Source organism: Sminthopsis crassicaudata, chromosome 2, assembly GCF_048593235.1.
Source record: "Sminthopsis crassicaudata isolate SCR6 chromosome 2, ASM4859323v1, whole genome shotgun sequence".
In the NCBI taxonomy this organism is placed as follows: domain Eukaryota; kingdom Metazoa; phylum Chordata; class Mammalia; order Dasyuromorphia; family Dasyuridae; genus Sminthopsis; species Sminthopsis crassicaudata.
The window spans coordinates 607,249,013-607,263,310 of NC_133618.1; the positions used below are offsets into that span (position 1 = coordinate 607,249,013).

General features: G+C 34.2%; 1 protein-coding gene across 2 annotated transcripts in view; it reads left to right on the forward strand.

The window, feature by feature from the left end:
• Positions 1 to 13,951, forward strand: part of LGI1 (leucine rich glioma inactivated 1) — a 56,115-nt gene extending 42,164 nt beyond the window's left edge. For both annotated transcript variants that reach the window (XM_074295910.1, XM_074295909.1), the window contains 4 exons: positions 6,396 to 6,467; positions 9,744 to 9,913; positions 10,368 to 10,532; positions 12,757 to 13,951. In XM_074295910.1, coding sequence (XP_074152011.1) covers positions 6,396 to 6,467; positions 9,744 to 9,913; positions 10,368 to 10,532; positions 12,757 to 13,592 — 1,243 coding nt within the window. In that variant the 3' untranslated portion in view covers positions 13,593 to 13,951. The remainder of the gene's footprint in view (positions 1 to 6,395; positions 6,468 to 9,743; positions 9,914 to 10,367; positions 10,533 to 12,756) is intronic.
• Positions 13,952 to 14,298: the final 347 nt, after the last annotated feature.

The window sequence follows — 14,298 nt, forward strand, 5'->3', positions numbered from 1 at the left end:
CTTTGGGATAATATCATATAGAGACACTGTTGGATCAAAGGATGTGCACAGTTTGATAACCCTTTGGGCATAGTTATTGCTCTCCAGAATGGTTGGATCATTTCACAATTCCCCCAACAATGTTTAGTGTCCCTAGTTTTCTCACATCCCCTTCAACATTTATCATTATCTTTTACTATTGTCTTAATCAATCTAAGAGGTATGAGGTGGTACTTTGGAGTCATTTTAATTTGCATTTCTCTAATCAATAGTGGTTTAGAGCATCAAATTTAGAGGTTAGAAAGAATAAGGCTCTGGGAGAAAGGGAAAGGAAAAGTAGAATAGGGTAAATTATCTTATATAAAAGAGGCAAGGAAAAAATTTTACAATGGAGGGAAAGATGGAGGAGGTTGGAAGGAGAGTGAGTGAGCCTTCCTTTCATCATAATTAGCTCAGAGAGGGAATAATATACACACTCAATTGGGTATAGAAATCTATCTTTCTGTGGAGGAAAGTAGCAGGGGGAGGAGTTAAAAGAAGGGTAAGATTCAGATTCGGGAAGGTAGTAGTCAGAATCAAAGCACTTTTTTTTTTACACTTAATAATTTTTATTATATATATATTTTTTTATAATATTATCCCTTGTATTCATTTTTCCAAATTATCCCCCCCTCCCTCTATTCCCTCCCCCCAATGACAGGCAATCCCATACATTTTACATGTGTTACAATATAGTCTAGATACAATACATGTGTGTGAATATCATTTTCTTGTTGCACAATAAACATTAGAGAATCAAAGCACTTTTGATGAGAGTTGGGATAAAAGGAGAGAGAAATAGAATTAGCAAGGGATAAGATACAGGAAAATACATTAAACAATAATAACTGAAAAAAAAACCACAAAGCAAGTTTCTCTGATAAGTTTCTCAAATAGACAGAGAACTGAGTCAAATTCATGAAAATTGGTGCCTTTCCCCAATTGATAAATGATCAAGAGATAGGAATAGTTTTCATATGGCAATCTATGGCCATATGAAAAGGTACACTAAATCACTATTTATTGGAGGCATACAAATTGAAATGATTCTGAGGTACTCCCTCATGGCTAATAGGACAGAAAAGGAAAATGATAAATGTTGGAGGGAATGAGGGAACAATTGATGCACTATTGGTGGAGTTGTGAACTGAGGACCATTCTTTAGAGCACAAAAAGCTATAAAACTTTGCGTACTCTTTCATCTAGCAATGCCATTACTTGTTCTGCATCTTCAAAGAGGTAAAAAACAAAAGGGAAAAGGATCTATATTTTTAGAAATATTTATAGCAGCTCTATTCCAGTGGCAGAGTATTGGAAATTGGGAGGATGCCCATCAATCTGGGAATGTCTAAACAAATTGTGCTATGTTATTATGATAATATTATTGTGCTATTAGAAAAGCTGGACAGACTTACATGAGTTTATGAAAAGTGAAATGGACTGTGTTCAAAGCAACAGCAATATTGTAAGATGGTCAGCTCTGAATGACTTAACTATACAATAAAACAACTGTGAAGGACTTATGATGAAAAATGCTATCCATCCCCAGAGAAAGAATTTATGGTGTCTGAATACAGATTAAACCACACTTTGTTTACTTTCTTTATTTTTCTTGAGGGTTTTTTTGTCTATGTTTTCTTTCACAACATGACTAATATGGAAATATGTCTTGCATGACTACACATGTATAACCTATATCAAATTTCTTGACTTCTCAATGAGGAGGGTGGGAAAGGAGTATGGGAGAGAATTTGAAACTCAGAATTTTAAAAACAAATGCTAAAAGAACTTTTTACATGTAACTAGAGAAAAATAAAATACTAGATAAAATTTAACAAAAAAAGGAAAGTAATGTGTTGAATTTATATACATATATATATTTAAAAAGCAAGTGATACATAATAGATTTCACCTTCATATCTTTTTCTGTACAATGATTTTGGAAATGATCATTTTGCCTGGTGTTTAAGTTTAGGGAAAAGTTAACAAAAGTATGAAATTAGCAAACTTCTGCCTCTCAGCAGTGCCCTTTTCCCATTTTCCTCTTTCTCAAGCATCCAGAAGCCCTAGTATTCTCTCCCCTCCTCTCAATAAAAACCTGACTAACAAAACTCTTTCCATGAAAATAAGTTTTATAGCATCACCTCTCCCTATGGTATTTGATTTTAATTGGAAAAAAAGGAGTGACTCAGTGTGAGACTCATGGAATTACCGATCTCCATTTTTGTGAGTACTGTTCATTTGGAACTGAAATTCTGTTCGGTATTTATTATTATTTAATTCTTTATATGTATATAGCTTGCCTGGTGCTTCTTTGTGTGCTCTACAGAATTTAACCTCCAGTTAAGCACTTAAGAGACTATTCTATAATACTTGTTGATTTAAATTCTATGAGATGAAATCTCACGGTGTATAAATTCCTCCCTGCTAGAGAGTTAGACACCTTTCAAAGCTACATTAACTGTCTTAGGTTGCTAGGATACTGTTTAATGTACTGGTTAGATACCTTTGGAAGCTATGTTAACTGTCTTGGGTTGCTAGGATACTGCTTAATGTACTGAAATGATTATTTATTAATGGTAATTTCATGAGCTGAAACCATTAGTGCAGCTGCCACAAGTGCCTAACTTATTCCAAAGTGCAGATCACTTTTTAATGTATTTAATAAGAAAAAATGGAAATATTTAGAAGGCTTTGTCCACATCCAAAATGGTTTGAAACTGCTTATCATCTTAAATACAGCATAGGAAAAAGCTTTTAAAGATAAGTGGAAAGAAAACTGAAGAAGTAGATTTCTTCAGGATCCTTAGTTTAGCAGAATATAACATCAGAATGATGAATTGTCATAAAGTTATCTGGCAGCTAAGGCAAAAGAAAAAACATTGAGTTACATCATTTTTGCTTTCTGACAACAGAAAGCACGAAAACTCATCTTCAGAGGCAATTGTTTTCTTAAAGGAGGAACGGGTCTTAGAACAAAGGATACCAAATAACTAGCATAATGAATGATGTCTTCAACCCAGTTTCACAAAAGCTGTAGAAATGCTGTTTAGCACCAAGGGCTTTATATCGACTGGACTGCTTGCTTAGAAGAGCAGATGGCAGAACATTAAATGACAACTTAGTGAAGGTATTTCTTCAAGGAGCTGAGATAATGCAGTTTGATATTTGACTTTCTAATGGCCTAACAGAGATGGAGTTGGAAAATCCAGATGAGTAATAAGATAGAATATCCATTAGACTCTTTTTCAAATATCAGATGTCTCAAGTGAGATCAGAACAGTGATTGGATCTTTTTCCGTTCACAATTTTTGCTGGAAGGGCAAAAAATGTTTTATCTCAGGAATACCAAAAGGCCACAGTAGGGATTCATGTTCCCCATCAGTTGGGCATAATGCTCATAGTAATTTTGTTCTTGATGATTCTCTATCCTGAATCTCAGAAACTTAGAACTTTTATAGGTCTTAGTATTTTTGCAAGTCCTGTCCAGGGAATTCTCACATTTCCCTCTTCAAGCCTATACTGACTTGTTATGTTGATATTTCCCAGTGTGAGGGTTTGAACCTATGTAAAAAATGATCACAACAGCCAGTAGCCTCCAGATTACCAGTATTACCAGTTATGGTTTATGTGGGATACCTTGGTGATCCCTGGCTGGAGAAAACCCAATAAATTGCTGCCCACATAGTATTAATATCTATACTATTCTTTCAGCCCTACCCAGGGGCAGAAGAAATCATGGACTAAGACTAGGGGAGTATCATGTTGCTAATAGTAGCCTGCCAGCTGCAATGGGAAAGTCCTGTGTAAGGAAGGGGATCAGAAAGAAGCATTATGGAAAAGACCTAAAGGTGCTAACTAGGAGATAGGTTATGGAGCTGAAGGGCCAGAAGCAAAAAGTTTCTAGAGGAAAAAAAAAGGATCCAAACCAAAATGAAAAAAAATCCATGGGGGGCTGAGAACATCCAGGGTCAGGCCGTACAATTTTAATGCTAAAGGCTTTAATAACAAGGGAGTTATTTTTAGGCAGAGTTGTCTCAACTTCCTACAATCAATATTCTATAGGCACCTACCTATGTTCCACAGAGATCATGTGTATCTAAGTCCCTTTTGTCTTGCCTTACCTAGATAGATGCATTCATATGGAGTTCCAGCAATTTCTAAACTGCAAAGGACAATAGCTAAATTCACCACCCTTGATCAAAACTTCAAGAAAATCTGTTTATTCCAAAACATGCATACATATTAAGAAAATGATTCTTTTCAAACCCAACACTTTTTTGACTTGTAGAAAAATCTTCATCCAGGTATTCATTTAGTAGACATTTTATCAATGGCTATTAAAGATGAGACAATTTATTGGGATTGACTGTTTTCAGAAGGGATGGGTAATCTAGTATTACTTTGACAGGTGCAGTCAATCTCCAACTTAGAAATGGGTTGTGTTCTTGGTCTGTCTATAAAATAGTTGTTTGAAGCTCAGAGCATTATTTTCTCCTAGAAGTAACATTATAAATAGTAGGTGGGTAGGTGGCCCAAAAAGCCTACTGAAAAAAAAATTATAGAAAACAATAGTGATGTAACTAAAATGAAACAGTAAGACTGAATAAGCAACAATTTTGTTTATTTGTGTATTGATACATGACAGAAAAAATTTATTTAGAAGAGGACAAGGAAATAGGATTTTTATGGAGATTCCATAGGGAACTTCAGGCCATTTTCAAGGGCAAACATTAGTTCTTTGTTCTCTCCAGCTTTTCCTCAGAATTTTTCACTTTCTTTGCCCTGACATATATCTTATGAGCATTCTTTATTTACCAGTCATGATGAGGTCTTTTGAAGGAGTGGGTTCACAAATGGAAAGAAAATCAGATATTTTTCCTCAGGACAAGGGAAGAAGGACATAGGTTCAATAAGTGTAAGAAGAAATTGTCAAATATAAATAACTGAATTATAAGTCATAAAAAGAAAGATTATCTTATGTAAGATATTCAGAAGCTTTAAGGAAGAAAAAAGGAGGTGGGATCCTCCCAATAGAGAAGTGATAGACTAACGTGCATAATGAGATGCGTTTGGTCACAGCAAGATGAGAATTTGCTTCGATTGAATTTATTTTATTACCAGGTTGTTATTGTTTTTTTTTTCTCTAGCAGGAGTAGAGAGAGGTGGGGAAGAGAAATGTTTTTTGCTTCATTTTTATTTTCTTGAATTTTTAAATTTACATTGCTTTATGAATCATGTTGGGACAGAACAAAAGGGAAAAACCATGGAAGAGGAAAAAAAAACAGAAAAAAGAAGTGTACGTTGCATGTGTTGATTTACATTCAATCTCCATAATTCTTTTTCTGGATACAGATGGTATTTTCTATCCAGTTTATTGGGATTGCCTTGGAGGGAGGAGAAATTAATAATTAATCATTTCAAATATAAAAAAAAATTTTTAAAGAATAAAAGTGGTATGAAAGAGATCTTAGATTAGACAATTTCCTGTACTGGTCAACAGGTATTGATACCAGCCCAGAGAATTCTCACATTGCCCTCTTCAAGCCTAAACTGACTTCTTATCTTGAGACATTTCATCAATTCCTGCTAAATTCACAACAATTTGTTGGGACGGACTGTTTTCAGAATGGATATTTCCATTTCTGTTCCCTTAATTTCCAGAAGTTAGTTTCTACATATCAAGACAAGATAATCTAGGTAGGGATACTCAAAAGGTGGGTATTTATAACTTCAGGAAGAGCTGTACTAGAAAACACTCAAGAATCTCAAAATAAGATCATGGAATTTGTTCCAGGAATATATTACTATATTCAAATCTATATCATATTTGAGGTGACATAGTGAATAGAGGCCTGGAACTGGAGTTAGAAAAACCTGAGTTCAAATTGAGCTTAGACATCTATTAGCTTTGTGACCCTCAGTTAGTCATAACTGCCATCTTCCTCATCTATAAAATGGGGATAGTAATAGAAACCATCTTCCAGAGATATTGTAGAGATCAAATGAGATAATATTTGTAAGTATTATAAAACTTAAAGTGCTACATAAACGCTAGCTATCATTATTATTGTTATTATTATTATTCTTTTTTCTATAGGATGATCACATCCAATAATCGTTTTCTACCATCTTACATAAGTGCTAGAAATGGTGAGTGTGGTGAAATAAAGAGGGCAGGAATTGAAAATGCAATAGTAGAGTGTATCATAGCAGGAAAGATGTGTTGCAAATCAGCATATGAATAATGGAAAATATTAATATGATGATGATTATAATAGACTTTTTGCATTCATAGCATTTCATCTTTATAATGATATATCATTTGAATATCGCACTTATTCAACCTGATTGGAATTTTTTCTTTTTTCCCCCAGGAGTCTTGCAAACAACAATCTCCAAACACTCCCCAAAGATATTTTCAAAGGCCTGGACTCTTTAACAAATGTGTAAGACATCAGCAATTACTAATTTTCAAACAATAATGAGAGAATTAGCTACTGATGGTTTACATAATGGCATTTGTATTGTACTACAGTGTTTAGTCTGACTTTTTTTTAAAAGAATACTCCATAGCATTAATGTTCCTCATTACCAGGAACTCTGAATATACACCATAAAAGCATTCTCTAATTTAGTAAACCTGCAAAGGAGTGAGGACAACTGGCCTAAAATAAAGATTTTTTTCTCCCTCATGAAAGAGAAAAACTTAAGGGATTTTGGGAAACTGATATCTTGGTGCCGAAAAGCTAAAGCTAGCAGTTATTTGACATAAAAATACTTGGGGTTGAGGAAAAAATAACTTTCTGTTTAGAAGAAAATCTCAGAAATTTGACTTAATCTCTAGACAAAGAGTTCTATCCTGGACCTTTTTCCAATGAACAGTCTTTTTAAAACAAAACAAAACTTCAGAATAAGAAGCTTTTGCACTAAGAAGATAGAACTTTAAAAAATAATAATAATAACAAAAGGTATAGTTTCTGAAGGCCTGGAATTCAGTAAAAAAAAAATATATATATATATATATATATATACATACATATATATATATGTATGTATATATATATATATATATATTGATTTCTGCAATATAAATAAAACATAATATTAAAACAAGCATAACAGTAGCTGAGACCATAATAATCCATTTATAAATACCCTATGATCTTCTGAGATTACTCAAGACCTTTAGAATATAAAACCAATTTTTACTTCACTAAGTATAGTGGTAAGACATTTCATTATAAAGCTAGTGACACAACCTACATTAATCCCTTTCTAGTGTTATTATCCTTAAGTCTGCTTCAGTCCTAAATCATCTCTAAGATTTTGGTCCAAACACAGGTTATTGTAATTAACTCTGGTTCATATTGATCCTAATCAGGCTACCTCTGAACCACAGAATTTTTAGAAGGTTGGGTTGGTTTTAGAGATAGCTTATTAGTTGGAAACTGTTTCACATAGCTGGACCTGGGGGTCTGGATGAATTTTAATATCCTATCTAACCCTGGAACAGATCCAAATAAAAATTTGAAATCAAGTTGTCTGCCTCCGAATAAGTAAGGTAATGAATGAGATCTCATAGGGTCACTATAATTTAGGCTTATATCTTTGGGACTAGCCCAAAGCTTGAATTAGTCAGGGAAAAAGAGAAAAATATTTGCTTCATTATAGAATAGCTGCAATAAAGAGATACCAGAGTATCTTGTTTAGCTCATAAGTGCTAAGGCATCAGAAAAATTGAACTAATCTTCTATTCTCTAGACCAAAACTGACCAATCTAGCCTTTTTGTGATCAATACTCTAAACCAGTATATTTAGTTTTCATGTTACCAGTGAAAAAATAATATTTATGGAAGAATTATTTGGAGCAGGGGGTTCATCGGAACCTCTTCCTACTATCCTAACATCTTAGCTCTGCCAGAAATAATGTTTAAATAATTATACTATGATAATGAAGACAATTGTGATATTCTAAATTCTATGGGAAGGCACTTCTTTTTACAATATCTCAAAATTACAAATGATTTAGAAATTGTCAAGTTATATGAAGCAAAATTTTTTTAATGTAATCCAAAGGAAAATATCATGTTTTGACCTGCAAACTGAACCTGATTTAATCATATTAATCAGCGATGGGAGTCATCAGAACATATTTACATACATACATATACAGATATACAGATAGATATATGTCTGTATATGTATACATATAGAAACATTTAGTCTGGAAGTCCAATCCTGTACTCCACAATGACTTGACCTTGCTGTCTACTTTATCTCCAATCCTAGAATCATAGGATCATAGATTGAGAGCTTAAAGATTACTGAATTCTAAGCCTTTCCTTTTAAAGCTGAGGAAATAGGCTAAATAAGTTAAAAGATTTTCCCAGGTTCATATCATTAGAAATTATCATAAAATAGAATTCAAAAATCAAATTTTCCTAATCCCCAAGTCAGTGCTCTTTCCACTATACAACATGCTTATTTTGTTTCCCACTTTTTTTTTTACTTATAACTTTTTTTTTCAGTAAAAACTTTTTCAGTAACCATGAACATGACACACTTAATTTTATTAATATTGTGAAAACTATATTTCTGTATCATTGGCTTCCTTTGTAATCTTATATATATATATATATAAATAGTGATTTTAAATGCATAATATGTATATTATGCATTTAAAATCACTATTTTGAGGAGTCCCTAAGCTTTACCAGATGGCCAAAGTGGTCCATGACAGAAAAAAAGGTCAATAGAGTAGGATTGTGAGGGTAAAAATATGAATGACACATTTCTTTCCCTCCAGTAATCTACAGTTGAGCAAGAGAAATAAATAGAATAAGCTCTCCTGTGAGAGCAGTTGACAACATGTTATGGGTGCTCAGAGAATGAGAGATCACTTTTAGCTGGACTAATCAGTTGAGACCTCACAAAAAAAGGTAGAATTTGAGTTTAGCTGTGAAAGACAGATAAGATTTTAAAAACTAAAATGTGATATCTGAACCAAAAAGTGATCTAGATATACCATAAATTCAAATGACTGGAACTACATATAAGATTCTGTCACATAATTGAAAAAAAACTGAGCTATACTATAGCTGCATTAGCAAGGCAGTTGGGTGGAAAAAAATTCCCATTAGACCACAAGACTACATTGCCTCATGATAGGATTAAATGTGTATATCTACAAGACCAAAGAGAACAAAGAAAAAAGAATTAACAAATAAATCATGTAACAATGTGTAACTATATTCGTTACATTCTTTAACAATATAATGGGAAGGTTACTATGTTAAGAAGGAAGGCTGTGCATTTTGAGCCCAGAAGGAGAGAATCAAGCTCAAAGAGACTCAGTAACATCTAGGTTAATTTTGATTATTTGTATCTGAATGTTTGATTTCATCAGTTTAAGGGGTTAGTGGCAAGGAAATTCTCACTATTAATGTAGATTGGTAACTGGGCTATGACTTAGTCTTGGAGAGTTCCTTGGAGGTAGTAAGATGCTAAATGATTGGCCCAGAGTCAGAATGTATCAGAAGTAGGACCTGAATCTAGGTTCCTGTAACCAGGGCCAGACCTCTATTCACTGCCTCTCAGGAGAAGTGAAAGATCTAACTAATCCAGGATAGAGATATCCTGTGCAAGTCCTGAGTGGAAGTATAATTAATCCCAATGGAGGTAGTGTTCTGGTACAGCAACTGCAACTGAAATTTGTTTTTCAGAGACCTAAGAGGAAATTCATTCAATTGTGACTGCAAACTTAAATGGTTAGTGGAATGGCTAGATACCACCAATGCAACAGTTGAAGAAATCTATTGTGAAAACCCACCAGAATATAAGAAGCGCAAAATCCGTAGCCTGTCCTCAAAGGATTTTGATTGCATTATTACAGGTAATATATCTGAAATCATCACATCTCATCAGATAAATACCAAGGACACATTGTTTTTTCAGACAGAGGTTGGCTTTTTTTCCCCAAGGTGAAAGCTGAACAAGCAAATTTTTAATAAAAAAATAATAATAATTGAGGTTTCTACATGTTTTTAAGGAGTTTTACCATTCATTTAATTCTCACTATAATTCTAGGAGTCAGGTTCTCTCCTTTTTATAGGTGAAGAAACTGCATCTCAAAGATTTAAATGACTGACTCAAGGTCCATTAGTAGCAGAATTGGGACTCGAATTCTTTGCTCCTGAATTGAAGTCCAATTGATGTTCTCCATTTAATTTAAAGGAAAAATAAAAATTTAAAATAAATGAATATATTTCCATTTGTGCTTTTTTGTTCTGCAGAATTAATAATTTTCCCAGGCCTTTACTTATAATCCTATTAATATATTTTTGCAGAATTTGCAACATCTCAACTCCTGCCCTACCAATCTCTGTCCATAGACACTTTTACTTATATGAATGATGAGTATGTAGTTATTGCTCAGCCTTTTACTGGAAAATGCATTTTTCTTGAATGGGACCATGTAGAAAAAACCTTCAGGAATTATGACAACATTACAGGTATGTTAAGTTTTCCCATATTTCAAACAGTATATTTAGATGCCTGAGTCCAGTTCAATTCAATTTAGATCAGTGTATTTTTTAAGCAACTACTCTGTGCCAGGCATTATGCTAAGAGTTGGGGGTGCAAAGGAAGAAATTTAAATAGTATTTGCCATCAAGAAGCTTGCATTGAATTTTATTGTATGTATGATTTCACTGAAATGTGCTTAAATACTCTTCCAAAGGTTCTATTTTTTTTCTGCTTCTAGGGAGTATCTAAATCTCTCTGGCCCCAGCCACCTGAAGCAAGTTGCACAGTCATGGGCATGCTAAACCCCAAATCAATTGGCTTGTTGCTCATCCCCAAATCCCCATACAGCTTTGAGTGCCTGTGGGACTGTCCTAAGGGATCAGAGTAGTTCTTTGTGGGTAATGATATTGTAAAAACAATTTTTAATATTCATTTTTAAAACTTTGAGTTCCAAATTCTCTCCCATCCTCCCTTTCCAGCTCTTTCATTGAGAAGCCAAATAATCTGACATAGGTTATACATGTGTAGTCATGCAAAACATTTCCATAGATGTCATGTTGTAAAAGAAAACATACCTCCAAAAAACCATAAAGAAAAACAAAGTTTAAAAATCTGTGTTCAGACAGCATCAGTTCTTTCTCTGGGGATGGATAACATTTTTCAATAAGTTCAACAGAGTTGTCTTGGATCATTGTATTGCTGAGAATAGCTAAGTCATACATAGCTGATCACCTTACATATTGCTGTTACTTTGTACACAGTACATTTCTCTTTGTTCATTTAAGTCTTTCCAGATTTTTTTGGGAATATCCTGCTCATCATTCCTTATAACATAGTATTATTCTATCATAATCACATAGCACAATTTGTTCAGCCATTCCCTAATTGATGCGTTTCCATTCAATTTTCAATTCTTTCCCCCCCAAAAAAGAGCCACTATAAATATTTTTGAATAAAAAGGCACTTTTTCTTGTTAAAAATCTCTTTTGGATACAGACCTAGTAATGGTATTACTAGGTCACAGGTTATGCATGATTTTATAGCACTTTGGACACAGTTCCACATTGCTCTAAAGAATGGTTGAATCAATTCACAACTCCACCAACAATTCATTAATGTCTTATTTTTGCCACATCCAGGTAAGGCCATTAAGTGACCTTTCTTTAACTTGGATATTTCCCATAAGTTCCTTCTTTTTTTTTCTTAAGGAAACTAGCTTTATGTCCCTTTAACTAACTTCTCCTTAAGAATATTAGACTAGGGGGCAGCTAGGTGGCGAAGTGGATAGAGCACCAGCCCTGAATTCAGGAGGACCCGAATTCAAATCTGGTCCCAGACACTTAACACTTCCTAGCTGTGTGACCCTGGGCAAGTCACTTAACTCCAGCCTCAAAAGAAAAAAAAAAAAAAGAATATGAGACTAACTCTATATGCAGTTCTCTACTCTATAGAGACTCCAGTAGGGTTCTAAAAGTAGGGTTCTAAGGGTTCTAAGCAGTTCTCACTAGGTTTTTTCCTAAGCTGTAGATCTATGCAGTTATAGAGCAGTCCATGAAGAACTATAGAATATTCCATGTAATGAGATTAAGCCGGGATGTTCAATTTGAGATAAATGGAAACTTCCTCCTCACAAAAAGGTTGAAAATTACTACTATTGCCCAGGAAATTAGTCTAAACCTTGAGTAGCTACTTTGCAACAATTATAGGCCCACCTAATTGATTGGAACTTTTAGTGAGACTCTAGAAGGCATGGAGACTCTAAGTTCACTGATGTTTTAGGCACTTAACTTGAATGACAGGTTATGGGATTGACAGCTGAACTCTCATATTACAATGTGAGTCATGCTTCTAATGATTAAAATAAAAATCTATCAATCAGTAAGTGAACAAACAAATAGCAATAGGAATATAGGTAACTCCTTGGAATATAGCTTTTAGCCATTCTCTCTCTTCAAAATACAAAAGACTAAAACTCTCACCATATCGTGTTTGTGCAAATTGGATGTGATGGAAAGACTTGTTTGTTAACAAAAGGGCCCTTTGTGTGGCAGGACTGAGAGCTCTAGGTCCCACTGATATGTGCTGTAGTGATAGAGCATGGAAAATAAGGCTAACAAAGTCTCTCAGTCACATCTTATTTGGTCATTGCTATAGAGGCAAAGTTCATCTATCACTTGGTTCCAACTAATCCTTTATTTATCTTTTCCCCAGGAACATCTACTGTAGTTTGCAAGCCTATAGTCATTGAAACTCAACTCTATGTTATTGTGGCCCAGCTGTTCGGAGGGTCTCACATTTATAAGAGAGACAGTTTTGCAAACAAATTCATAAAAATTCAGGATATTGAAATCCTCAAAATCCGAAAGCCAAATGATATTGAAACCTTCAAGATCGAAAACAACTGGTACTTTGTGGTTGCTGACAGTTCAAAAGCTGGTTTCACTACGGTTTACAAGTGGAATGGAAACGGATTTTACTCTCATCAGTCATTACACCAGTGGTATAGAGATACTGATGTGGAATACCTGGAAATAGCCAGGACACCTCAAACAGTCAGAACACCTCATTTAATTCTGTCCAGTAGTTCCCAACGTCCTGTAATCTACCAGTGGAACAAAAGCACAAAATTATTTGCTAATCAAACTGACATCCCTAACATGGAAGACGTGTACGCAGTGAAGCACTTCACAGTCAAAGGTGATGTGTATATCTGTCTGACAAGATTCATTGGTGATTCCAAAGTAATGAAATGGGGAGGATCTTCATTTGTGGATGTACAAAGGATGCCATCCCGAGGATCCATGGTGTTCCAACCTCTTCAGATAAATAATTACCAATATGCAATTCTTGGAAGTGATTATTCCTTCACTCAAGTGTATAACTGGGATGCAGAGAAAGCAAAGTTTGTGAAATTTCAAGAGTTAAATATACAGGCACCAAGATCTTTCACTCACGTGTCTATTAATAAGCATAATTTTCTCTTTGCTTCCAGTTTTAAGGGACGTACACAGATCTACACACATGTCATAGTTGATTTAAGCGCATGACACATTCAGCTCTGTGGCTGCAGTCAAAAACTTTCTCCAGTTAAGTGGACAGGATGAGCTAAATGCATGGTGACTTCTCTAATCATACTTCCAAATGAATGCCTTTCAAAAGTCGAGATTGCTAGAGCCAAGCATTACCAGTATCTTCATCTTTAACTGTCAGGTCTAGTGGTGTTGGAAGTTACCTTTTACATGACAGATTTAAATTGTTTAACTGGTCTTTGCCTTGACAATGTGTAAATATGTGTGCAATGGCATCTGTTATTATGAGAAGAAATATTAATATGTACTTTTCTGTTTATTTATTCATGTGTTCAGAAACAACTGCCAAATAAAATGTTTACATTTTCTCTTTCACATTCCAAATGTAATTATTTACAAGATTATGGAGATTTTAGTGTCTCTCACATAGCAGTTGCTCAAAAAAAATGTGTTGAATGAATGAATGAAACATTCAATCAGTGGCATGTTGAAGAAATATTCATGCTGTAGGGCTATATTTTATCAAGTGTTTCTGGTATTAATATTGAGCTCTAAGATAAAAATAGCAACATGGGTTATCAATAACTTAAGAATAGCTCTAGGTTATTTAGAGTTCAATGTCACAAGCTATAGAAGAACAAAGCTTGTAATATATAATACAAGCCCTGATTCAGCTGATACCAAAAATGCTTGCAGGTAGGAAGGCAGGTTGGGCTATCTCTAA